Source organism: Podarcis raffonei, chromosome 10 (genome assembly GCF_027172205.1).
Source record: "Podarcis raffonei isolate rPodRaf1 chromosome 10, rPodRaf1.pri, whole genome shotgun sequence".
NCBI lineage: Eukaryota > Metazoa > Chordata > Lepidosauria > Squamata > Lacertidae > Podarcis > Podarcis raffonei.
Window position 1 is genome coordinate 63100831 of NC_070611.1, and position 27694 is coordinate 63128524.

The 27694-nt window shown below is 46.0% G+C and overlaps 1 protein-coding gene across 3 annotated transcripts in view; it reads left to right on the top strand.

Annotated features, from left to right (window-relative positions):
- Positions 1–27694, top strand: part of PDE3A (phosphodiesterase 3A) — a 267787-nt gene that overhangs the window by 217464 nt on the left and 22629 nt on the right. For all 3 annotated transcript variants that reach the window (XM_053407065.1, XM_053407066.1, XM_053407067.1), the window contains 6 exons: positions 14301–14561; positions 15167–15321; positions 17112–17227; positions 19564–19783; positions 23033–23118; positions 24723–24892. In XM_053407065.1, coding sequence (XP_053263040.1) covers positions 14301–14561; positions 15167–15321; positions 17112–17227; positions 19564–19783; positions 23033–23118; positions 24723–24892 — 1008 coding nt within the window. The remainder of the gene's footprint in view (positions 1–14300; positions 14562–15166; positions 15322–17111; positions 17228–19563; positions 19784–23032; positions 23119–24722; positions 24893–27694) is intronic.

A 27694-nucleotide genomic window follows, 5' to 3' on the forward strand; every position in this document is an offset into this window, starting at 1 on the left:
TTTTCTGGGCTTTTGCTTCCATTGGTGACAGCCACCTTGGGGTTTTATTTTCCAATAGATCCTTATATCTTATCCAAACATTGAACAAAGATTTCCTCAAATTATCAGACAAATGTCTTCCCGGGAGAAAGCCCGCTTGGTCTTTATGAATCTCTTCCATCAATACTTTTTTCAATCTCTTGGCCAAAATATCAGCAAAAATTTTGTAATCCACATTAGGTAACGATATAGGGCAGTAGTTCTTAAGCTGAGATAGGTTTGCTATATCTAGTATTCCTTTTTCCAGTGCTCTTGGCTCTTCTCCGGATTCCGCTTCTTTCTGTAGATCTTCTTCGTGGTCTTTCAGAAACCTGTCTTTGTCGTTAACTGATTTTATTTTTATCTTTCTTCCTTTATATTTAAAGGATAGGCCTTGGGGAAATTCCCACCTAAAGAGAATTCTATTTCTTCTCAACAGGGCAACTAGATCTCCATAGTTAAGCCTTAAGTCCAAAAGATGTTTTGGAATATCCTTAAATATCTCCACGCTTGAGTTGTCAATTTCCAAAGTCCTTTGATAGTGCAGGTTCAAAATTTTGTCTCTCTCCTCTTTTGCTCGAAGAGTAATCAAGCAGTCCCTCACCTTGTTTCTCCTTTGTCCTCTTCCAAGTCTAAATGCACTCACTATCTTAAATTCTTCCTTCCCCAAGTCCTGTTGCCAAAAATCTGTAAATTCCTGTGTGAGAAAGTCAGCCAGATTATCTTTCTCACATTCTGGTACAGCCCTGATTCTTAAATTTCTTTGTTTCTCTTTCAATTCAATCATGGACAGTGTCAAACCGTGGTCCTCCAATTGCTTATATACTGGTGGTATCTTCTCTTGAGTAGCAGTTGCAATATCTTTTGCTTCTTCAGCTATCTTTCTGGTCGAAGCAGATTCCTGTAATAGTTTTTCAATAGACTGTGTATTGGTATTCACCTTCTGTCCCAAATTATTAATGCTTGTAGTATTCAGATCAATTTTAACTGATGCTTCAGCTACTTGTTTATTTGTCTCAGCTACCTGCTTAGCTAAGTTTTCCAAGGATTCATTAATTTTTCCAAGTGCATAGTTTTTGCACTGCTGTAGAGGGAAGTCAGGGGCAGGTGGGGCTCATCAACCTGGGAAGGTAGCCAATCTAGGAAAACTCTGATCCTAAATCTCCACTGCCTCTCAGGATATATCTTCAGGAGAAGTAAAGGCTAAGGAGTAAAACCTACACAAATCCAAACTGGAGTCCCTAAGACAGTTTGAGAGCATCTTGTGTGCCAGCTTCCAGCCAAACTAATGCCAAACTTATTGCTCTGCTTTTCTTTGGACCACAGTAAAGGTAAAGGGAACCCCTGACCGTTGGGTCCAGTCGTGGACGACTCTGGGGTTGCGGCACTCATTTTGCTTTACTGGCCAAGGGAGCCAGTGTACAGCTTTCAGGCCATGTGGCCAGCATGACTAAGCCGCTTCTGGCAAACCAGAGCAGCGCACGGAAACACCACAGTAGCGAGGCTGAAATCATCTAGGTAGCCCTGCCAAAAAACCTTGAAGAGCCTTTTCCACTCAGTGCATAGAAAACACCGAACCAAATGGACCAGTCTCTTCCTATGTCCTCCCAGCCCTCATGCGTGGCCTTCACCTCAATCATAACTGCCGCTTTGTGGGTAACTCTGGCAATTGCTCAACAAATACCAATTCCCTCAGCATGCCAGTAACCAAATCCTTTGTGTTGCGATAGATGTTTACAGATGGCTTGCCACAGACAGAGTTATCTTTTCTGTGCGTCACAAAAGCTCTATTGTTGACATTCTGTGACATCACAGCTACTCATCCAATGGCTGCAGAGGGAGTGTTGTCAAGTGGCAAGCAGGAGAAAGCCACGTTTTGAAATTACCCCTCCCCCCCGGCTTTTACACAGTGATTTAGTTCACCCAACAGAAGGTACAGAAATGTGAATGGATCCAGTTTTGGTCAAATGAGAGAAACCTAGGGTGATGGATGCTGCTTGCCGCATGTTAGCCCTATAGCAAGAGTTGGCCCTTGTGCTCTGGTGCCTAAATTTAATTTCACAGAGGAACAGCTACCCAAAAGCATCCTCACCCAAGACTCAGGGGCAGCAACGTGACAAAATGCAAGGATGTTCAAGGGAAAGAGAGAAGGGCGGGTGGGGAGAAACTAGGGCACAGGTTTCTTTTCAAGGAAAAATTCATTCCCTCAGGTTCACTGAGCTAATTTCACTTTGCCTGTGTTAGCCGGCGAAATTGCTGCGCAGATGAATTTCCCTCAGCCTGCAGAGAGCTTTTGTGATGAAGGCTCAGCACAGTTGTGGAGTAGCTGAATCGGAAGACCGAACGTGTGTGAAGCTGTCGCAGACCAGGAATATTTGTGTGCTTGTGTGTTCCGTTTATATCCCACCTTTCCTCCAAGGAGCTCAAGATGGTGTAAATAGTTCTCCTTGCCATTTTATCCTAACCTGATGGACGATGCAATGTATCTTGCAGGTCATTCTTTATAATCTCCCATCCAACCTGTCAAAATAAAAGCATCCTTTTTATAGCTGTCACTGCTGTTGAGCGATGACCTCCGCTCTGGTCTTACCGCAACATCTCCTGTACCAAGGGCTTTTGCGATTTGGGGCTGCAGTGGCAGCTTGTGGAGTGAAGAGGTTTGCAGCTTGCTTGTCAGGTCCTGGTGATAAAAAGGGGACTAACTGCAGAGAAACTTGGTCTTCATTCTCGGTTACTTAGCAGGGGGTTAGGCTAACTGTCTCCTCCGGTCGCAACTTTTTGCAGGCCATCTGTTCCTGGTTATTGCCACAGGGAATTCAGGCCCACACAAGTTTGCTCAAGGCCACTGGTGGAAAAAAGAGACATCTCTTTCAGGCAGGCAAAGTAGCTTTGGGGTCATTCCCAGCTCTCCTTGGTCCAGCTCAAATAGCCACCTGATGGAGAAGGACCATAGCTTAGTCCTGGTGGTTGTACTTTGGGTGCAGAAGGTCTCTGGTTCCTTCATCAGCATCTCTAGGACTATTTTCCATTTGAAGGTAAGGAAAGTGTGCAATTCGCGGGTCCTGCTTGTGGGCTTCCCATGGTCACCTGGTTGGCCACTGTGAGAACCAGATGCTATAGTGGTTTGGTCCAGCATGACTCTTCTTACGTTAACCATAGCTTCCTACATGCCTTTGTGCTATAGAAGGATGCTTACACTGGACCTCATCCAGTGAGCCAAGGCAGAAAACAAAGAAATTAAAAAATAAAACAAACAAGCCCAGGGCCTCTGCCGATCCAGCCTGAGAGGAAAATTCCTCCATGCCTGCAACTAAGATGTTCTGTCAGACTCTGAGCATGCACAAAATCCATCTGCCTAACCGTGAATTCCCAATGGAAACCAACATCCTGTCTTAAGCCTTTAGATTTTGTGCATTCAGGATGCATCAGAGTTGATATGTAGGGCGAGGAGTTCTTTTTAACCTAGTTAAATTTCTGACCTAAAAAAAAGATAGAATCAATAGCAACATTTGGAATTCAGTGCCTCATCTCGAGTCTTTCCCTTTGCCGCAGTTAAATATTAAGATTTTTGTGACACTCCGGGTGACCTTTGGAGTGTGGAATCTGCAGACACGGTTATTTGCCTTGCCTTCTGTGCAATCTTAAATTACCAGGACTCCCAGGGCAGAGTGCTCCCCGCCTCCTGGTGCCCATTCCAGGTGCTAAGCCCAAAGCAAAGCATTGCCGCTTGTGAGAGGGGCCCTGGACCTATGAAACACTGACGTCAAGCATTTTCCTTCGGCTGAGGAGGCAGATAATCCCACTTGCTGGTCGCAGGGTCCTGCAGCCTGTCAGGTTCGACCACCCAGCCCTAAAAACAATGACCCTCTTTCTGTAACCGCCATTATGGGAAAGCAAGATCTTGCAGCTGGGAGCTTTAAATGGGAAAAGTTGCACCATAGACTCTTGACAGTTTGTCTTTTGGGAGAGATGGAGGAAGAAGAAGAGAGTCTTCATGTTTTGTTTATTGGTCAACCTGCTTGTGTTGCTGTTCTAATACAGGGTACGTATCAGATTAGCTCTGCTGTTTATTATGAAATGCTTTATTTTCTAGCAGAGAATCCTTTTAGCAATTCATGGAGATCCTGCCATGCAGTTGATCCTATAATCCAAGAGTGGGCAGCCTTTTTCATGCTGAGGGCCACCTTCTCTCATGGACAACCGTTTGTAGGCCACATGCCATTAGCAGGCATGGGCACTTGTAAAAGTGGATGGATCAATAAATGCACTTTTTACCTTCCTACGGTAGGCTAGTTTCCACACAAGCCTCTCTGTCCTCCATCCAAGCAGGGAAGAGGCTTTGCCAGGGTTCAAGGGCACATTCTCATCAGGACAAAGCACAGCATGATGGTCTAGAGCAGGGCCAGAGAGGGGAGTGTTGCTCCAGAAAAAGTTGCAGTGCTCATAGAATGCCAGGGACTAGATAGATCAATTTGGAGGATCACATTCGGCCCTCAGACCCTGCCATTTTTGTAAACATACTGATTGTGTTTCTTTGCTATACAAGAGCATGGGAAGTACTCAGAGGGAAGAGAAGCATAAAATACCGGTCCCACATCAAAAGGGAGTGGCTGTCTGACCCCGTTCTTGTCAAATATGGAGGAGGGGATGGAGATGTTAGAATTCCTGCTCTATGATTGCAGTCATGAGATTGTTGTCTTTCACATGACGGTGTATGTTTTGACTGTACAAAGTGGGAAGTGACAGAGACAGGATGTTTGTGTTACTGTGTTCCGTGAAGTGGGACTATTGTCCTTTGTTCTTTTTCTCTCTGCTGTCTGATGCTAGAGAGAGAGGGAGCCATGTTGCAGTGCTCCGTGTGTGTTTATATGTAAATAAAGTAGATTAGGCAAAATGCTGAGTTGCTGAGGTCTGTTACGCAAGCTGCGAAGACTCTGCGGATCCCTAAGTGTGCCGGTGTCTGTTGGCATCGGTCGCTGTGATGTTCGGGCTAAAGAAAGCTTTTGAAGCTCCCGAACGAAAGACCAGGAAGGAGGGAACATGTCAGTCGGGCATGTGTCTCTGCCAGGTTCCTACTCGAGTGTAGGATGAGTTCCTGACAGGAGATAGGCAAAAGTAAGGTAAAGGCAGCCTATCAGCTCATATGCCAGAGACCCCATTATTGCTCATAAGTAATGAGCATTCCTAACCGGAAAGTTTTTGTAGGGGACAGGCAGATGGTGGGAGCTGCCATTCAGTACCATATTGAAGAACTGTCCAATAGTGAAACAGAATATTCCGTGGAAGTTGGACTTTCCTGCATTGGAAGTTTTCAAGCAGAGGTTGGACGGCCATTTGTCATTTATGATCTAGTTGAGATTTCTGCATCGCAGGGGGTTGGACTAGATGACCCTCAGAGTCCCTTCCAATTCTATGATTCTCTGGTCCATTTCACTTAAGAGTCTTCCTTGTTGGGAGGTTTAACTCAACGCGAGTTTGATTCAGGAACAACCAAGAGGAAAAGTGGCTGCAGAAGTTGTCACTCGTGGGCTTGTCTTCATTTTTAATTATTTACTTACTCTTGATACGTGTTTATAAGCGGGTTTGTGTTGAGCTAGACAGAACAGAGGTCTGGCTTGGTACAGTTCCCAGGCTTGTCACACTTCCGTTCACGGCTGGGGTGTGTGTGAGTGCGAGAGAGGAAAGACTTGCGAACAAGAGTTGGTTGGGTATATTAGGATGGGCCAGCAATGTTTAGACCAGGTCAACAGAAAGACTCGTTCAGCACATCTGGCTGGCTGATTGCAACATCTGTTCGTACCACCAAAAACACTATGTCCTTCAGTTACCCATGTATATATCATAGCACATGGTTGTGCAACGAGGGAGCGAATTCCAGAGCTAGGGGGTCCCGCCAATCGCTTCCACCCCTTCTCCTTCTCTCTTTCCTTTCCACTGGAACAGAATGTCAAGTTCACATAAGGTGCACTTGCAAACACCACAAATGTACGGTTGCAAGCAAGAAACAGTGCAGGTGCAAGTAATTTGTTCATCTTTGAGCAGCAAGGTTTATTTTCCCATTGATTTTCGTGGGCGTAGAAACCTTCATGCTTTTTTGTACAGCATCCTTTCCGCCAGTTCGTAGTTCATGAACATACAAACTCTCCTGCATAGGTCACCTGGTCCAGCGTTGGCTTTTCTTCAGTGACCAAGCAGATGCTCCTGGAATTATGAACAGTCTTATTTCGTCCTGTTTCAGTTTCCCCAGTGTTCAGTCATAGCTCCTGTCTCTCCCATCAATAACAACAACACAACAAATTTTATTAATGATAACATTATTATTTTTAAATTGTTGTTGTTGTTAAAATAAATTGTTTTATTAATAACAAACTTTTATTACTAATAAAATCACCCTATACCCATAGATCTCAGGGTGGTTCACAACATAAAATCACAATATTACAAAACTAAACAAAATACATACCGTATTTTTCGCTCCATATGACACACCTGACCATAAGACACACCTAGTTTTTAGAGGAGGAAAACAAGAAAAAAATATTCTGAACGAAACAGTGGGTGTATGATTTTTGTGGTTCATGCTGTGGCCACAGACATGTGATTTGACAGTGAGTTTGGGGTAGCCCAATGCAAAAATCCTGAGAATCCATGTGGATCCGTGCTTTGTAACCACATTTTTGCACCATTGCGGCCCCATGAAACAGTGGATGCATGTGTTTTTTGTGCAGGCTGTAGCCATGGACATGCTATGTGATCTGATGGTGAATTTGGGGTGACCCAATGCAAAAATCCTGAGGATCCATGTGGATCCGTGCTTTGTAACCATGTTTTTGCACCATTGCAGCCCCACAAAAGAGTAATAAAAACAAAAAGACAACCCAGGAATGCCTCCTTCCGCAGCACATTTTAAAAGGGCATCAGATGTGAATCTTAAAAGACTAACAGATTTACAAACCTGTGCTCTCACTCTCAGGTAACTGATGGTTAATTTTCAGAAAGAGTGAACTGGAAATGAGTTTTTAATTATTATTTTTTAAAAAAACTTTTAAAAATATCTCCCCCCACTTTCTGTCCAGCAAACAACTTAGCAATGAAAGAGAGGTTTTACTGCAACTTGTAATATTGTGTTCAAGTGCTCCATCTGGTGGTTCCCATTGTAAAAGGCATTGCAAAGGCATTTATTCTGCCTTTTCCATTGACCCGTTGTTCTTAATTATCCTTCTAAACCATGTGTCAAAAACACCAGCCATCACTTCATTAGCCAATTTGGGCATTTTAACATTTACTCTGTGAGAGAGATGAGTCAAAGTTTTCTCAAACCTTTACTAAATAAATTCATTCATTCTTGCTTTTGTTTCTCTGCGGAGAAAAGCCTCACAACCCTCTTCTTTTTCTTATTCTTCATGCAAAACAAAGGGTTTGTTTATCCGATTTCAAAGCTTGCATTTGTTTTGGGATATTATTATTATTATTATTATTATTATTATTATTATTATTATTATTTTGCTTGTGTTGTTCAGCGATGCCAGGGCATCTAAGATGCCTGAAGACATTCCTGGGAGAGAGAAAATGAGACTCTTGAGAATTCTCCCTCTTCAATAAATAACAAAAGTGATTATAATCGTATTTCTTTAGTGCCCCTATTAATATTGCCACTTGTAAATAGTGCCGCTTGGGTTAAGTTGGCTGTGGCCCACTGCAAAACCTAAGACATTTTTGAAGCCTGAAGTTGGAATTAAACATTATGGTTAGGTAGGAAAGGAAGCTTGATTTATTTTGTTCTCCGTCTTTCATAAGGGGCTGGTCCTAGCTCAGCAGAAGGTCCCACGCAGGGGTAGCACATCGCATTTTGCAGCTTGAGGCGAAACAGAAAGTAAGGTAAAGGTAAAGGGACCCCTGACCATTAGGTCCAGTCGTGGCTGACTCTGGGGTTGCAGCACTCATCTCGCTTTATTGGCCAAGGGAGCCGGCCTACAGCTTCCAGGTCATGTGGCCAGCATGACTAAGCCGCTTCTGGCAAACAAGAGCAGCGCACAGAAACGCCGTTTACCTTCCCGCCGGAGCGGTACCTATTTATCTACTTGCACTTCATTCTTTCGAACTGCTAGGTTGGCAGGAGCAGGGACCGAGCAACGGGAGCTCATCCCGTCGCGGGGATTCGAACTGCCAACCTTATGATTGGCAAGTCCTAGGCTCTGTGGTTTAACCCACAGTGCCACCCGCATCCCGAAACAGAAAGTACCGCCCTGCTATTGCTGCACTGGCCATTGGCGCTGCTTCTCCACCAACCCGAGGCCGCTGTTTCACCCTGTCTCATGGGTGGGCCAGGCCTGGTCCCAGGCTCAGTCATCTCCAGGTTGGGCTGGGATTAAGACCCATGTCTGAAACCCTCTAGAGTCAGTCAGTATAGATAACACTGAGAGAGAAGGACCAGTGCTTTCAGTCTGTAGAAGGCAGATCCTCGGGTTCCCAAGTTACCGTATTTTTCCGTGTATAAGACAAGGTTTTTTTACTCTAAAAAAGAATGTTCAAAATCAGGGGCCGTCTTATACACAGATAGTGCAGAATGGGGACGGGCGATTGGTTGCAGCCACAAGCAGGAGCTTGTCTTTTTCTTCTTTTGAGTTTTATTTATTTATTAACGTTCTTATGTTACATCAGTAAACATTATCCTATTACATCACAAGGCTTATTATAATATAATTTTCAGCACATATAAAAAGTTTATATACAAAGTTTATATACCTAAAGAAAAGAAACAAGGACAAAAAACTATTCCAAAATCATATATGTACCAACACTTTGGACTTCCTGTCTATCCCGTTGTATATTCCTTATTTACAAATGAATGTACTCTTATTATTGTATATTTCTTTACATTTTATCTAATACAGTGGTACCTCGGGTTACATACGCTTCAGGTTACAGACTCCCCTAACCCAGAAATAGTGCTTCAGGTTAAGAACTTTGCTTCAGGATAAGAACAGAAATCAGGCTCCGGCGGCGCGGCAGAAGCAGGAGGCCCCATTAGCTAAAGTGGTGCTTCAGGTTAAGAACAGTTTCAGGTTAAGAACGGACCTCCGGAACGAATTAAGTACTTAACCCAAGGTACCACTGTACATTCCTATATCAATATGTACCCTTGGTCTTATTTCTCAGTCTCTCTCCAACGTCAATTGAATGCTAGCATAGATAGTGAATCTTTACTGTATTTTTGAACATATATCTTATATCTATCCCACTTTTCCATAATTTTTTGTTTTGAATTGCCTCTCAGGCTATTTGTCAACTGCGCCATTTCAGCAAATTCTTGTAGCTTGTTATGCCAATCCATTATTGTCGGGACTTCTTCTTCCTTCCACCCCTTTGCCACCAAAGTCCGAGCTGCAGCCTTTGCATGTAAAAATAGAGGAGATTGTCAGTGGCGATAGGGTGGGTGATTGGTGGCTGTGGCAAGGGCTGCTGTGGATTGGCTGCTGCTGCAGCAATTGGGTTGGTGATTGGTGGCTGCGGCTAGGGCTGATGTGGACTGGCTGCAGCTGCGACAATTGTTCATGTGCTTGCCAGCTGCTAGTGGCGAGCGGGCAGACGCTTTGCGGCTTCTGTGACATGTGCGATTGACAGCGTTTGTCAGTCTGGTCAGTGATTTTTGGCACCCCCCCCAAAAAAAGCTCAACAACTCTGGGCCATCTCCCCCCATTTTCTTAAATTGGAGCCCCCCAAAACAGAGCTCGTCTTATACATGGGTTGTGTTATGCACAGAAAAATATGGTAAATGGTGTTAGATGAATATTGTAGTGATGGGATCTCTGAAATGGAAATGTAACATGTGAAAATTCTGCCCCAGGATAGAGTTTCTTATGTACCCAATTATGTACCCCAGCCAATCAACATCTCTCATGTCCTTTCCATCACCCTGCCCCATGCTAGCAAATGTCTTTCGGGTTTTGTGTTAGTCAGCGAGGCAACTGTGTCTCGACCGGCAGTCCCCTCTTCCATCTCCTCTAGGCTAACATTTGCTAGGCAGCCCAATTCAAATTTAGAACAAGCATAAGTTGCCATTATTTCTCTCTTGTCTTTTTCTTTACCATCCCCGCTTGACCATTTCAAGTTATCAATTTATAACCATCTGAATTTTTACAAATTGAACAGGCTATGAAGAAGGCCAAGGCCAGGTTCTCAAAGAGGGAATCATGCTAAATTCAATGCATGATTTAAAGCAGGCATCCCTAAACTCGGCACTCCAGATGTTTTGGGACTACAGTTTCCTGTTAGCTAGGGATGATGGGAACTGTAGTCCCAAAACATCTGGAGGGCCGAGTTTGGGGATGCCTGATTTAAAGCAATCTTGAGTCCCATTATGGATATATAATCCCTTCCGTCCTCTCTACATTGTAATAAAAGTGAAACATATATATATATATATATATATATATATATATATATATGTGTGTGTGTGTGTGTGTGTGTGTGTGTGTGTGAGAGAGAGAGAGAGAGAGAGAGAGAGAGAGAGAGAGTGACTGATTCTTTTATCTTATGCACTGCCCCTCCCTTCCCTCTCTGATGCCGAATATTAAGGGAGGTTGAATGGCAACTGCATTTCCGGCTACACAGGAAATTCCTAACCCTTGACAATCTCTTCGTCTCATCTCAAAATGGGACAAGGCTTGAGATCGTCAGACTGGAAACGTTATGATTTGTTGCCGTTGTCCAAAAATAACCAGAACATAAAAATCCAATGTGGAGTCCAAATTATCCCAAAATCCACATTAAGGCCAAATCTTTATTTGGCCAACCAAAATGTAAAAAGAAAAGAAAGAAAAGAAAAGAAAATCATTCGCAAGCTTTTGAGTTTCTTCAGAACTATTCATCTGACTAGATGATAAGCAAAGCAAAATAAAAATAAAATTGGGGGGCTATTCTCTGCATTGTAAGAGTCTTACTGTGCAATCATGTTGTACAGTGTCTTTCCAGAAGTACACCATGTTGAATTCAATGGGGCTTACTTCAAGCTAAATTATGTTAGGCTTGCCCTGTTAAGATGGAGGGCGAGAGGAGGCAGCAGACATTCAGATGAGGCTGTGTTAGGTTCTGTGTAGATATCAGATCTCTTGGAAGGCAAAAAAATAGGGAAATGACGTAGCATCTGCTTCACATGTAGAAGGTCCTGGGTCCACTCCTTGGCATCTACAAGTAGGGCAGGGAGAGACCCCTGTCCATCAATGTAGACAATAAGCGAGATGGGTCAATGGACCATTGGCATAACTCCATCTTTAAGCATAACACAAAGGTTCCTTTGTAGATAGAGGGAAAGTAAATCATTGCATAGTCTTTTATTAGCAAAGGTGGGTGGCGTTGTTGTGTAAACCACTGAGCCTGGGACCTGCCGATCGGAAGGTCATGGTTCGAATCCCCACGACAGGGTGAGCTCCCGTTGCTCTGTCCCAGCTCCTGCCCACCTAGCAGTTTGAAAGCACGTCAAAGTGCAAGTAGATAAATAGGTACCACTCTGGAGGGAAGGTAAACGGCGTTTCCATGTGCTGCTCTGGTATCTCCAGAAGCGGCTTAGTCATGCTGGCCACATGACCCAGAAAAACTGTCTACGGACAAACATCGGCTCCCTTGGCCAGTAAAGCGAGCTGAGCGCCGCAACCCCAGAGTTGTTCGCATGTTTACCTTAGATATTAATTTTAAGTGAAATGTCAGTTGAAGCCAAAATTAGGTACCTTTACAGATCAGTTGGAGGGAATGTTCTCTCTGAGAAGTCCCATCCCATAGTCACATCCCCAGGAAGTGGAGGTGGGGAAAATTGTTCCAACAGTAAGGCGTGATTGATTGATTGCAGTCTTATTAGTGAAACTTCTCCCAATCTTTGGAACACAGAATTTCAAAGAACCAAAGTTCTGATGGCAGAATCCTGATGCAGACATGACTGTTAACCCTGGTTAGCACTCTCTATGGTTTGTTGCCTTGACCCTGGTTAAGTGTCAGGGACTAGAGGTCAGATGCCTCTTTTGTCAGGTAATGGAGTCCAGGACTCCAAACCTGAAGGAGAAGATCGTGCACTGCTAAGAGGTTCTTATGAGGTAAATACGATACCAATTTTTAAAAAGTAAACAAACACCTAAATAGTTTCCAAACGGTACAGCTGGGTCAGCTTGACATGAGTTACAGAGATGGCACGCAAACTCTTCCTTGGGCAAAGCTACAGATCATCCTTATAAGGTCTCCAAAGTCAACAGCCTTTCTTTGCCTTTTGCAGAAGAGCCCCCATCCTTCTGAGAAACGTGTCAAACAAGTAATATGGAGCGTGTTTTTCATCCCTGCTTAATCTTGGGGATAGAAATCCCTACGGAGACTTGTCTGCAAATTCTAAAATAACCTGTTATTTCCACCGAAGCTGCCGGCATGTGCTGCTCAAGGCTTTTTGGAAATTAAAAGAGTCGGGAAGTAGGGGGAGGAGAGAAAGGAGCTGTGTTTACTTTTAATTTTGTTTTAAGACACTTGGCCAGAGAGTTCATGATGTGACTTGGAAACTATATCGAATCATGATTTATGGTCGGGCTGTTATTTTATAAAGGGCAAAGACAAGCCAGGCACAGCTGCCTGCCTGTTCCTCGGTTTGCACCCTGCATGCCAATAACCTGCAGTCTATCTTAACCCTTTTCATTGTTTCTTTTCTCTGTGCGTGTGTTTGTGTGTGCACCCGCGTGTGTGCATGCATGCGGCCTGTGGCTTGCCAGAGAGCTTGATTGATAGGACATGTAGAATGACCAGGGTCTCCTTGTCTGCTTGGTGAACTTGTTTCATGTTGGGAAAAGGTTGCAAGCCCTCCAATCAAATGAATCGACCAATTTTGGCTAAAGCTACTGTGGGTTCTGCCAAGGTGGGAGGAAGGAAAACAGCTTCCTGCAGCTCTACGGTAACATCCTTTGGACGTGCAGAGAAAAATAGAGTTGGAAGGGACCCTGAGGATCATTTAGTCCAACCCCCTGCAAATATGTGGCTGTCCCGTGCAGGGATCGAACCTGCAACCTTGGTGTTATCAGCACCACACTCTAATCAACTCTTGGATTATACTGGCAAATCTGGGGCAAGCGACAATATGTGACTGCATTTGCACTGCCGGATCCACATAACCTGCAGCTTATGAAGCTGCCCCTGTACAAAGGACCAAGCTAGATGTCACGTCAGATGTGTCTTGACCCTGGAGAACACACCAAGGAGATGATAAAGTATATCATGATAAAGTAGAGCAGTGGGTGTACATGCATGGGGGACTCTGGTCATTAAATTTGCTTCTTCCATCCCTACCTCACCTGTAGCATTCAGCTGACTGCACAACTTGTGTCCTTCTCATCACCCAAAGAGCTTCCCCTGCTCAATCCATATCAATGGTGGGGAACCTTACTCTATGATGGGCAGGAGTCAAGTTGCACGTTTTGCAAAACATACAGGTAAACATAGCACCAGGAAAAATGACTCTTGTGCCGAGTTTCTGCATGTATGAAAGCAATAAGCAACAACAGCAGCAAGAATACTTATTGCAAAGTATTGGAAGACGCAAGATCTACCCACTCTGGAAGAATGGCAGATGAAACTGATTGACTGTATGGGATTGGCAGAAATGACTAGCAGAATCCGCGACCAGGGAGAAGAGTCGGCAGAAGAAGATTGGAAAAAATTCAAGGACTACTTACAGAAATACTGTAAAATTAAGGAATGTTGAATGATGTTGGATTGAAATTGAGTGGTTTCTAGCTGTAATGATATAAAGGAATATGGGGGGAAAAAAGGTTTGGATAGAAAATAAGGCGATATTAAAAGCTGTAATGCTTTAAGTTAAGGATTTGCTGAACAAATAATTTGAAATGGAATACAAGAAGGGGAGGTATGAGGGGGTCAGAGAAATATGTTATTGAAAAGTTGGTATTATGAACTATATGTCTTTTTTAATCTTTTTGTTTGTTTTTTGTTTGTATAAAAAATTGAAAATCTTAATAAATATCTTATAAAAAAAAAGAAAGCAATAAGAAGGGCTATTGTCTATTTGTTGGTACACCCCCTTCAGTTACTAAACATTTCGTATGTCTGCACCAGGAAAAGAAGTGTTTGTCATCTTTGTTCATCTGCGAAACACACACACACACACACACACAGTATTGAATATGGCATAAATGAGGGCAAACTTTGCAGTGCAGAGATCACCTTGGTTTGGGTTCTGATTTAGCCATTTCCTGACTTTCTTTTTTGCTGAAGCTTCACTCTTTCTCTACTTCCAGTCTTCAGGCACCAGTATTACAGTTGACATTGCAGTCATGGGAGAGGCTCACGGACTTATTACAGACCTCCTGGCAGATCCTTCCTTACCACCAAACGTCTGCACCTCCCTTCGGGCGGTGAGCAACCTGCTCAACACACAGCTAACCTTCCAAGCCATCCACAAACCGAGGATCAACCCTTTGGCATCTTTCAATGAGAACTACACCTGTTCTGACTCAGAGGAATGCTCAGAGAAGGGAGAAAAGCTGACTATTCCCAAGGTGAGCGTCCCTCTTTCAGGTTGTGGGAAATGTTGGTTCTTCTTTTCCTCGGGTGTTAATTCTGTGACTGTAAGAAAAGACATTCTGTGTGAAATAGATGCTTCAGGGTGCAGCATGCACAGTCCCCTCACCTTTTATACTCACGACAACCCTGTGAGATATATTAGGCTGAAAGACAAGGGCTGGCCTAAAGTCACCCAATCACCTTGTTATTTGCGGCTGAGTCAGAATTTGAACCCAGGTTTCACTAATATAAGTCCAACACTCACACCACTACTCAACAAGGGCTCACAAGCAAGTCCAAGGCCACCCCTGTTGACTATCAGTGCTGTTGACTATCAGTCAGTAGTGTAATGGGAAATTCAGACGTTCAGGGTCCCTTTGTAATAGTCACAGCCACTCAACCCCCTTCTAAGTTTATACAGTAATCTTATAATTATACAAGCTACAAGAAGAAGCTAACAGAATACTCATTTAAAAATAATTCTTTCCCTCTCCTCCCCACCCCATTCACAATGTTTTCTTTGCAAACTGACTGCCAGTAACTGCTGGCGATTATGGACGAAATACTACCCAGTTGAAAAGTCTTCCTGTCTTATCCTTAGCGCTTCCGGAAAAGTCTGCCCCCAGGTCTTTTGCGGCGAGTGTCGTCCACTTGGACAACAACCACATCTGCAACTGGTTTGCCCACTTTGGAGCCAGCTCCAGTGAGAAGAGACCGCAGTGCTAGCATCAAACTTCATGATACTTCGTCATCTGGGTGAGGAAATAATTGTGTGTAGGGGGGTGGTTCGATGACAAAAAGTCGTGTGATTCTCTGTAGCATCTCAGAATCTTAAGAGTGTTGACTTCTTCCTGGAAACAGTAGATGTTTTGGACTAAATTATGACTTGTCTTTTGATGGTGTAATCACAAAGACTAAGACCACCGTTTTCGCAGATCTCCTGCTCTGGGATCGTGCCAAGGTCCCACAGAGATTCCCAATTGGACTTGAAGGAGATTATCAATAGGGCAGAAACTAACTAGAGTGGTACCTCGCGTTAAGTACTTAATTCATTCCGGAGGTCCGTTCTTAACCTGAAACTGTTCTTAACCTGAAGCACCACTTTAGCTAATGGGGCCTCCTGCTGCTGCCACACTGCCGGAGCACAATATCTGTTCTCATCCTGAAGCAAATTTCTTAACCTGAAGCACTATTTCTGGGTTAGCAGAGTCTGTAACCTGAAGTGTATGTAACCTGAAGTGTATGTAACCCGAGGTACCACTGTAAAAGCATATTCTGCAGGACCTTGGACAGAAACTAACTAGCTCAGATGTTGCTCCACCGAAGGTGAAAAGTTGAGTCAAGCCCTCAAGTGATGCTGCAATTCCTTTTTCCATCCCTGGCCTTGTCCCCCAGATAATCAGTAAAGGAAGGAATTATTCAAATGACTGACGACACCTGAGAGTAAATAACCCCACTGTATATCTAAGAAAGTGAAACATGGAAATAAAAAAGGGTGGTAAAAACCATTGGATAATCTCCCATGGACAATTTCATAAAATTGAAAAATCTTAACCAATTAAATGAGCATTCAGTTATCACGCTTTAAATTGATTCATCCATCAAATGTTGCATTATAAGTGTCAGATCTGATTGAAAAGGATATCTTTAGCCTGCAGTTGAGGGATTAATTATGCTTTTTCGGCATATAATGAAAAGGAACAGATGCTATTCTCAGATTGGGAATGGAAATCCTTTTCTGCAAAAAAAAGTTTAACCAATCACCTCTAAAATTCTTCGCTCCCACGCATACATCTAAGTAGTGCTCTCACGCTTTTAAAACATTGAGTCCCAGCCATTGCCTTGACCCATTCCACAATTGGGAAGCGATATCAGATAGCTGGAGGAGGAGTGAGAGAGCTGGAGAAGAGCAACGGATTGCTAATCCAGTTGGGCCAGAAGTAAGTGCATGATCCACAACTTGCAGGGGTTAATATCTATGACAGCAGCAGAGGAGCAAGAACACCAGGCACAGAGGCATAATATCAGGGATAGGTTGGAGGCAAGAGTGTATGTCTCAGTGTTTTTAATTGGACATTCATTGGCAGACAAGGGGCATTAGCCAGCTGCATTTCGTATCCATAGGTACATCTGTTCATCTAGTCTTCCTCCTTTGAACATTATGGAGAACGTATGCAATCATTTGGGGAAGCAACTGTGGAATTTCCCCTGCCACTCCCCCCTTCCCCAAAAAGTAGCTTACCTTGGTCAGAGATAGCACTGGTCTTTCACAAAACAACATCATGAATTATATGGCCATGGGATAGCAATAATAGACTCCTAAGTCAAATATCTTGGTCTGCACTTATAATGGGTGCAATAGAATTGTGATGGTGAAATGTCTCACTGGTCCTGCTTGGGGTTGGCCATTGTGAGATGCTGATTGGCTAGGCAGGGCTCTTCCTGGGTTCCTGGAGATGGCGAGCCCCACTCTGTCCTAACACCTCTGGTCCAAGCAGAAACAGCTGATTATAACCCTTCGGTTGATCTCTGCTCTCTTTTCACAGCTCCGACGCGTGGAACAATTCCCTCCTGATGAACCTCACCAAAAGCAGGTCGTTCTCCGCCTCCTATGCAATGTCCGCTGCAAACCATCTGAATTCCAAGCGGCCAAGTCGGCAAGGTTGGTTAGCTCTTGGGCATATAGATGCGCTGTGAGGTTATGGGTCACAACAGGGGTGGTCTCTTAAATGTGCTGTGTTCAAAATCAGTGGGGAACAGCTGAGGTTATGTTTCTTTCCTAGCTGTGCTGTATTTGCACCTGTAGCACAGGCTGCGCTTTGAATTGAGCCACAGGTGGAAGACCAGCAGTATTAGCTGTAATTGCTGACTTCAAGCTGAGCGGCAAAGAGCTCTTTCACATCCTATGTTAAGGACCGTAGCTTTTTGGTAGAGCATCTGCTTTCCATGCAGAAGGTTCCAGGTTCTATCTCTGACATCTCCAGAGTAAGGCTGGGAATGCCCCCTGCCTGAAACCGTGGGAAGGTGCTGCCAGTCAGTGTAGACAATTCTGAGCCAGATGGACCCAATGGTCTGGCTTCCTATGGTCCCCAGCATGAACTGCAAGAGGGGATTAGCAGAGACCTTCCATTCTTTTGCATCTCAGGAGCAATGCAGCAGACAAGCATCTCTCTGCATTTTTGTTTTAAATTTAAGACAACCAAAAGAAGCCTCTAGATTTCATCAGAGCAGCAGCAGGCCGGGAAGAAGGGAGGGAAGAGCAGAAAACCTTTCTCTCCACTGCATTTGTGTGTTTAAAAAACCAGCAGTACCTTTCGGAAATGCAGCCAATGGGAGAGTGATTTTGATCTGAAAAATGACCTGCAGGGAAGGTTTAAACACCTCCTACCTGCCCCCAGCTTATCAAATTTGAGAGGGGAGCTCCCCCTGAAGATTCACAACAAGTTTTTAAAATGTTTTGCACACTAGTTTGTTACGTTTAGATCTCACCCTTTTCCCAAGAAGCCCAAGACAACCACACGTAGTTCACTTTGTCAGTGGCGGATTTGGGGCTCTCAGATTTCAGCGGCGCCCTATGCTATGTGAAAATTTGGCAGCACCTTGAAACTGCCGCTGACTCTGTCTCCCTCCTGCTCCATGAATGTGTGTGTTGGGTCCCTAAGCATGCTAATAATAAATAATAAATTTTTATTTATACCCCACCCTTCCCGGTTCAGAAAACCTGGCTCAGGGTGGCTAGCAACAAATTTAAAACACTTAATTGTGATACAACAAAAAGCAGCATAAAATACAGTATAAAAGCATGAATAACAATAAATTCCAAGTTCTAAAATCAATTTAGGGGGAAATCCATCCAATAAACATTAGACGATCACCAGGGCTAGCTGGCTAAATTAGTCCTATTTGGGCCTATTTGCTAACTAATGCAATTCCCATTTTGAGCTCACCCTACTAGCATATGGAGTATCTAAAGTTGTGATTGGAACTTCTGCCCTGTCCTGGCTAGCATCTTGTGCATTGTAAGAACTTCCAATGAAATCTCTGTCGGAGAAGCTTTGGTCTGCCTGAAGCAAGTGGGACCTGGGAAAGACCAGGGTTCAAATCCCTGCTCAGCCATGAAGATCACGGGGTGACCTAGGGCCGGTCACTGTCTCTCAGCCTTACCTACCTCGCAGAAGGGAGCGGGTGGCCCTGTGGTTTAAACCACTGAGCCTCTTGGGCTTGCTGATCAGAAGGTCGGCGGTTCAAATCTGTGTGATGGGGTGAGCTCCTGTTCCTCTGTCCCAGCTTCTGCCAACCTAGCAGTTTGAAAGCACACCAGTGCAAGTAGATAAATAGGTACCGCTGCAGCGGGAAGGTAAATGGTGTTTGCATGAGCTCTCGTTTCTGTCACGGTGTCCCGTTGTGCCAGAAGCGGTTTAGATCCAGCGCCGAGGGCCTTCTGGCGGTTCCCTCATTGCGAGAAGTGAGGCTACAGGGAACCAGACAGAGGGCCTTCTCGGTAGTGGCGCCCGCCCTGTGGAACGCCCTCCCATCAGATGTCAAAGAGATAAATAATTACCTGACATTCAGAAGACATCTTAAGGCAGCCCTGTTCAGGGAAGTTTTTAATATGTAACGCTGTACTGTTTTTAACACTGATTGGGAGCCGCCCAGAGTGGCTGGGGAAACTCAGCCAGATGGGCGGGGTATAAATAATAAATTATTATTATTATTATTATTATTTAGTCATGCTGGCCACCCAGAAAGTTGTCTGTGGACAAACGCCGGCTACCTCGGCCTGAAAGCGAGAAGAGTGCCACAACCCCATAGACACCTTTGACTGGACTTACCCGTCCAGGGTTCCTTTACCTTTCGCCTTTTATACCTCAGAGTTGCTGTGAGGATAAAATGGGGAGGAGGAGCACCAACCTTGCTTGAGCTCCTTGGAGGAAAGATGGAATATAAATGCTTTAAATGCACACCCCTTTATTTTTTTGTCATTCTTCCTCCTAATAGGTATCCCACCAAATATTTCGCCTCTTACCTCCCCAAGCCATTCGCCCATCCACGGCACTCCAGCCAGCAGCCCCATCAGCAAGACCTCCAGCGAACAATTCCCCGAGTCGACGGTCACTGCCACTAAGCAAACGCTGAAGCCCCATAGGGTCTTGGGTTGCACCCAGAGTGCCCCTAACCTTTCGGAGGCTGTCGTGGCCACGCCTGTCATTTGCAGCAGGTAAGATGCTTCTCTGACACTTGTTGGAACCGTCTTTCATTTCCCTCTCCCCACCCTCGTCCTCAAGGCTCTGTTCTGCACAACGCAATCGTATTATCCATAACCCAGTACAGTGGTACCTCGCAAGACGAATGCCTCGCAAGACGGAAAACTCGCAAGAAGAAAGAGTTTTCCATTTTTCGAGGTGCTTCGCCAGACGAATTTCCCTATGGGCTTCCTTCGCAAGACGAAAGCCCATAGGGAAATCTCCGGGGACAGCGGGGAAGCGCAGCGCGTCTTCCCCACTGTCCTCGGACCTCCTCCGAAGGCTGGCGGTGCGGCGGAGAGACCTTCTCCCCCCCGCCAGCCTTCGGAAGGCTGCTCCGAAGGCTGGCGGTGGGGCGGAGAGACCTCCTCCCCCCGCCAGACTTCGGAAGGCTCCTCCGAAGGCTGGCGGTGGGGCGGAGAGACCTCCTCCCGCCGTCAGCCTTCGGAAGGCTGCTCCGAAGGCTGGCAGTGGGGCGGAGAGACCTCCTCCCACCGCCAGCCTTCGGAAGGCTGCTCCGAAGGCTGGCGGTGGGGCGGAGAGACCTCCTCCCGCCGCCAGCCTTCGGAAGGCTGCTCCGAAGGCTGGCGGTGGGGCGGAGAGCCCTTCTCCGCACCGCCAGCCTGGCAAGCGGTTTCCATAGGAACGCATTAATTGATTTTCAATGCATTCCTATGGGAAACCGTGCTTCGCAAGACAAAAAACTCGGAAGAAGAAAAAACTCGCGGAACGAATTAATTTCGTCTTGCGAGGTACCACTGTATGTGTGTGTTTCGGTGGAGTGGGAGAACCGCAGCTGTGATAACTTTGCCCGTTTCCACCGTACCAAAGGGGACCGTGGCTCAGCTTGTGTGCACAAGGTCCTGGGGTTCCTGGATTGTCCCCCTAAAGTATTTGAAGAGTTGAGCTAAGGCTCTATGCGTTGTTTCGGCTCACTCCAGCTGCATCAGGTCTCTCGGACAATATCAAGTCCCTTTGGCCGTCGCCAGGTGGTCTTGCCTTTCTGTTGCGTCCTATATTTTGACTTCTTGGAACTAGATCCATGGCAACATCCAAAAAAAGAAAACAAAGGGTTCCAAGAAACAGGCTGTTTTGGTCTTGCTTAAAAGCTCAGTGGCAATAGGTTGTGTTTTCTTAATGCTATTATGTAACACTCCTAATTGTGTCCAGGTTTGAGTTTTCGCTTTTTAAAAATTGCACTTTTAAAAAAGTTGTGTGGCATTACAGCAGGCTCGTTTGTCGCTGCGTACTCAGGTCTCTCTCCATTGTGTTATTCTGGTGGGAAAGAAAGTCAGAAGGGTGTTATTTTAAGCCATGCCAAGCAGCCAGCATACATGAGTTTATATTATCTTGACTGCAACGGCATTGTCTAGTTTAAAATATCAAGAATTCTCACATATTATATGCATAATAATAATAATAATAATAATAATAATAATTTATTATTTATACCCCGCCCATCTGGCTGAGTTTCCCCAGCCACTCTGGGCGGCTTCCAATCGAGTGTTAAGAACAATACAGCATTAAATATTAAAAACTTCCCTAAACAGGGCTGCCTTCAGATATCTTTTAAAGATAGGATAGCTGCTTATTTCCTTCACATCTGGTGGGAGGGCGTTCCACAGTGTGGGCGCCACTACCAAGAAGGCCCTCTGCCTGGTTCCCGGTAACCTCACTTCTGGCAATGAGAGAACCACCAGAAGGCCCTTGGCACTGGACCTCAGTGTCTTGGCTGAACGATGGGGGTGGAGATGCTCCTTCAGGTATACTGGACCGAGGCTGTTTAGGGCTTTAAAGGTCAACACCAACACTTTGAATTGAATTATATGTTTGAGAACATAAAAATATCTTGCTGGGTCCCATCTAGTCCAGCATCCTGTTCTCACAGGGGCCAGCCAGATGCCTGTGGGAAACCGGCAAGCATAAGAGCTCTTTCCCCTCCAGTGGTTTCCAGCATCTGGGATTTGGAAACATTATCGCCTCCAGCCGTAGATGCAGAGCATAGCCATCGTGGCTAGTAGCCATTGATAGTCCTCTCCTCGGCGAATCTGTCCAATCTATTTTTAAAGATAGATGGCCATCTGTCATGGATGATGCTTGAGTTGAGATTCCTGCATTGCAAGGGGGGTTCGACTAGATGGCCCTTGGGGTCCCTTCCAGCTCTACAATTCCATGAGTCCATGAAGACCATCTAAGGCCATAGCAATCACTGCCTCCTGTGGGAGTGCGTTCCATAGTTTTAACCCTGTGCTGTATGGTGAAGTGCTTTCTTTTAGCTGCCCTGAATCTCCCAATCTTCAGCTGCATTGGATACAGTTAAACCTCGGTTCCCGAACGCCTCCATTTTGGAATGTTTCAGCTCCCAAACGCCGAAAGCCCAGAAGTAACTGCTTTGGTTTTCGAACAATTTTCAGAAGCCGAACAGCTTCTGAGCCACGTTTTTCATTTTTCCCCATTGGCTTTGCAACCAGCCCATTGATCCTAAGTTTTCAAACTTTTCAGAAGCCAAACAGTCTTCTGGAATGGATTAAGTTAGAAAACCAAGGTTCCACTGTATAACATTATGCACATACAGTGGTACCTCGGGTTAAGTACTTAATTTGTTCCAGAGGTCCGTACTTAACCAGAAACTGTTCTTAACCTGAAGCACCACTTTAGCTAATGGGGCCTCCTTCTGCTGCCGCGCCGCCAGAGCACAATTTCTTTTCTCATCCTGAAGCAAAGTTCTTAACCTGAAGTGCTATTTCTGGGTTAGCGGAGGCTGTAACCTGAAGCGTATGTAACCCGAGGTACCACTGTATATAATCCAGGTTTCCTAAAGGAACTAGCGCAGAAAAAGATAACCTACAACAATTTCTGTAACGGTATTAAAGTAAATATGCATTAATATTTGTAGTTATGCTATAGAAATATAGTTCTGCATGGGACCTTATTTGTGTTATACAATTTTTTTGCTCATAATTATTTGGGCTTTAAAAAAAAATGCACAAGCAGCTCAGACATAAATGGGTGCTCAGTGCAAGAGTTTGATGCAGGTGAACATCAATAGACTGGTTTCCTTGTATGAATCCACTTAAAACAGATTCCTCTTCCATTCCTATTTCACACACCCAGCTCTCTGCATACAGGGCACAGTCCTTTGTGACCTGTGTGAAGCAGGCAACTGCTACGTATTTTCACCCCTCTAGTTTTACACAATGTCTGTCCTTTGACCTGTGCTCTAGCTGCGGCAGACCGTATAACCCAGCAGAACCCAGCGAAGGATCTCTGAGCAGACGGGAAGGCGGAACGCACACCCTGAACAGAACAGGTGGGCAAGTTGGGTCTGAAGTTAAGAGGGGAAAAGAATCACTAAAATTGACAATTTATTGCCACTGCTGTTTGTTTTTATCCAAGCATTTGCCACTTGCATTTCAAGACCCCTTATGTTGAATAATAACACCTGGACAGAATATATTAGGTTAATGGGCAAATTTAGGCCACAACTGTATTGGTTACAGAATTGGCTTAGGCATTGGAACGGAACCAACTATATCTGACTCCTGCCCACCATGCAGGTAGTCTCATAAGGATCAACTACCAATAGGGGGAGCCCTATTGATGTACATCAACTAGAGCTCCCCCAGGGTCCCCAATGGGGTCATGGCATGGCCCTAGCCCATACCCGGGCTTCGGACAGGACCCACATCCCTGGATCCCTTTAACGGAATACCCTTAAAATGGAGGGGCAAGTGATGGCCACACCTCACCTCCCCCAGACCAGGTTTTACCAATGCCCAACCACCACTCAAGCCAAAGGCTCACTGCACACACAGCATATGTGTGTTTTGTGTATACACACACACACACAAATATATACAGTGGACACTCGGGTTGCGAACGTGATCCATGCGGGATGCATGTTCGCAACCCGCAGCGTTTGCAATCCGTGTCTGCGCACGCGCGGGTTGTGATTTGGCGCTTCTGCGCATGCACAAAGCGCAATTTAGCGCTTCTGCGCATGCGAAGCCGCCAAAACCCAGAAGTAACCTGTTCTGGTACTTCCGGGTTTCAGCGGTCCGTAACCCCAAAAAACGCAACCTGAAGCGGCTGTAACCTGAGGTATGACTGTATATATATATCAGCAAATATTAGTAAAACAAATTAGAGTGGGTCTCATTCATATATGTAGATCAGGGGTGTCAAACTCAAATTCATCGGGGGCCAATATAAAATTCATATAAATTCATCGGGGGCCGATATAAAAACAAGTGGAGGTTTCCTGAATGCATGTAAAGTGGAGGTTTCCTGTGTAGAACGGCCGGCACCGCTAGAGGGCAGGCGTTCTCTGGCTTGTAGGCTGCTGCGCATGCGCTGAAGAGGCGGCTTTCTTGTGTCAAAAAAAAAAAAGCGAGAATAAAAGGTGAAGGCTGGCGGCCAGCGGCGGCTACACGGGCCACATGACAAGGTCTGGCGGGCCGGATTCGGACCGCGGTCCTTGTGTTTGACACCCACGATGTAGATAGTAATTTTAAACTGCTGCAACTTCTGCTGGGACCTTATCCCAGAACTACAATTCCCAGAGTTTTTTGTATTTTTTTTAAAAAATTCCCTTTTCCTAGACCACTCTGGGAATTGTAGCTGTGTGAGGGAAATAGAGATCTCCTAACAATTCTCTGCACCCTTAACAAACTACACTTCCCAGAATTCTCTGGGGGAAGCCACAGCTGTTTAAAGTGGCCTGGAGCAGCTCTAAATGCACGGTACAGAAGGGGCTCCTGTCTGTCTCTCTGTCTGCCCTGAGCAAATTTGGAGATTGGCAGAGCGAGCCACACAGGAGCGTAGGAAGCAGCTTTTGACAGCTCAGAGGAGCTGTTTCCGTTACCAGCTTGATCCCTGACAGCAACTAACAGGCAGCTGGGCTTGCATTTTCAGAGGACCCAGCACAAGCCACCTCCGACTATGAAACAAACAACAGCGACAGCAGCGACATCTTGCAGAATGACGACGAGACGGAGTGCTCCAAGGAACGGAAGCGTGTGGGGTCCATCTGCAGGACGTACACGCCAGAAACGATCATACTGCATACTCTGTTGCCGCCTGAGGTATCTCATTCACTTTTCTGCCTGTGTGTTTCTAGCATGCGTGTTGCGGGGGGAAAGGCACTGCCGCAAGGTTTGCAAAAAAATAATAATTTCCCATTTGGATCACGTCTCTGTGGCTGAGCCACACTAAAGGTTTCTCACTCGAACCATAGCATCTCCACTTAAGACAGGGGTGTGGAGCCCCAGGCACGGGAGACAGACACAGCCCTCAAGCCCTCAAGACTCCCACCAGGCCACAAGCCTCAGTGGCCCTTTGAATTGTGATGACGCCTCTTGCTCATCTGGTTGAAGGACGGGCACTTCTAGGTTTAATGTGGCTGGAATGTAGCTTTTGCTGTACAAAGGTGGGAGTCTGTTGCTCCGCCTACTTTCTCCTCTGGCCCCACCTGCTGCTGACCTGGTCCCCCCAAAAAAGTTGCCCATGAGGGAATGTGGCCCTTAGGCTGAGAAAGGCCCCACATAATCCTCCTTCAAGAGAAGCTTAGGCAGCAGGTGTCCTGAGAGCCACTACCTGTCAGAGTTAAAGGTAAAGGACCCCTGGACGGTTAAGTCCAGTCAAAGGCGACTATGGGGTTGCAGCGCTCATCTCGCTTTTAGGCCAAGGGAGCCAGCATTTGTCCACAGACAGCTTTCCGGGTCATGTGGCCAGCATAACTAAACCGCTTCTGGTGCAATGGAACACCGTGACGCCACAGGGATACCTATTTACCGTATTTTTTGCACTATAGGACGCACTTTTCCCCCTCCAAAAATGAAGGGGAAATGTGTGTGCGTCCTATGGTGCGAATGCAGGCTTTCGCTGAAGCCTTGAGAGCGAGAGGGGTCGGTGCGCACCGACCCCTCTCGCTCTCCAGGCTTCAGGAGAGCCCCACCGCCAGCCCCACAAGCTCGGGGGACAGCGGGGAGGTGGAACGCCGCCATCCCGCTGTCCCCCGACTTGGTTAGAAGGCTGGCGGGGGGAGAAGCCTGCTCCTCCCCTTCGCCAGCCCCGCAAACTCGGGAGACAGCGGGAGAGGCGAAGCGCGCCCTTCCCGCTGTCCCCCGACTTGGCTAGAAGGCTGGCGGGGGGGAGAAGCCTGCTCCTCCCCGTCGCCAGCCCCGCAAACTCGGGAGACAGCGGGAGAGGCGAAGCGCGCCCTTCCCGCTGTCCCCCGACTTGGCTAGAAGGCTGGCGGGGGGGAGAAGCCTGCTCCTCCCCGTCGCCAGCCCCGCAAACTCGGGAGACAGTGGGAGAGGCGCAGCGCGCCATCCCGCTGTCTCCCGACATGGTTTGGAGGCTGGCGGAGGGCTTCCTCTTCCCCCAGCCCCGCAAGCTCCCAGAGCGATGCCAAAGCTGCGCGCAGCTTCGGCATGGCTCTGGGTCCCGTTCTGGGGGAGGGGGAAGCTCGGGCTTCCCCCCTCCCCAGCCCCGCGCCTGGCGGGGGGAAGGAATAAATTTTTCCCCCTTTATTCCCCCCCCCCCAAATCTAGGTGCGTCCTATAGTGCGAAAAATACGGTATCTACTTGCACTGGCATGCTTTCGAACTGCTAGGTTGGCAGGAGCTGGGACAGTTGTGCCCTGAAACAAACTGGCAACCAATGCAGCTTGAAGCTCAACATTATTCTATGAGTGCTTATTATTTATTACTATCTTCCCCTATATTTCCAACATTCAGGCTGTGAGTGCCATTGCTTATGTTGCCCTATGCAAAAGAGGGTGGTAACAGCACACTCGAGGAAATCCGAAAGTTTGCAGATGTGCAAAAAAAATCTTTAGGGTGGGGGAACGCTAAGCATGGGAGACTCCCTCCCCCAAAGAAAACCCAGTCGGTTAAAGACTGAGTATGTTCAATGGCCACGGAATGCTGATTTTGTTAGGGGTGGTGGTAGGGAGATGGAAAACCATGGGGAAGAGGGGGAAAGGACTAGGAAGTCTGGAATCCTGTACACTCCCCACACTGCAATGTTCTGTTGCAAGCCGCCCCCACAGGCGTGTATAAACTCTTATTATCACCATCCCATATCTCGTTGTACTTATCTAGAGAGAGTCAAACTACCCTCTAAAGAGATGAGAACTCCCATGCAGCTTTCTATTTTTGATGGCACAGATGAAGAACTCCAAAACAGCAAAATCCATTAAAAAAAAATTTAAGTGAAAATCAAACGTATCGCGCAAACCAAGAAAAACATTAGGAGATGGAGAGCGAAATGGAGCAGGGCTGCTGCGAATGATTGTGCAACAAGGTGCAGATGTGGCCTAAATTAAGCTCTTAAATATCCACATTTGGCTCATAACTAATAGCCCCCCAGGGGGTGGTACAAAAGAGTCCAAGCTGAAGATTTGAAGAGAATTCCTCACTGCCAAGGGCCCACCCTCCAAGCCAGTTTGAGTTCTTTTTTAAAAAGCAAATAACTTTCCCTCATCAGATGCTAGCTGGTAACTTTCACATCCAGCTCAGTTAGCCCTGTAGACCAGGGTGGAGATCTGTTTGCAGAAAGTGTAGAGTTGCAAGCATCTACACAAGAGTGGAAACCTGTGCCTACCTAGATATTGCTGGACTACATCTCCCACCATCCTTGACTTTGGCCATGCTGGCTGTGACTGATGTCATGGACTGGTTCGGCACAGAGTTGCCCAGCAAGCACTATCTGGGAGGCACTGGCTTGAGAACCCCCCAAAGGAACAAGGCTCGGAGCCAGGGGATTGGTAGTGAGATGACAGTGAGTGGTCAGAGGGAGAAGGCTGGGAGGAGGGGGTGTCGGAAACAGAAGAAGTAACAGGGTTTAGTGAGAAGGGAGCATCTGTGGCAGAGAGAAGTTTA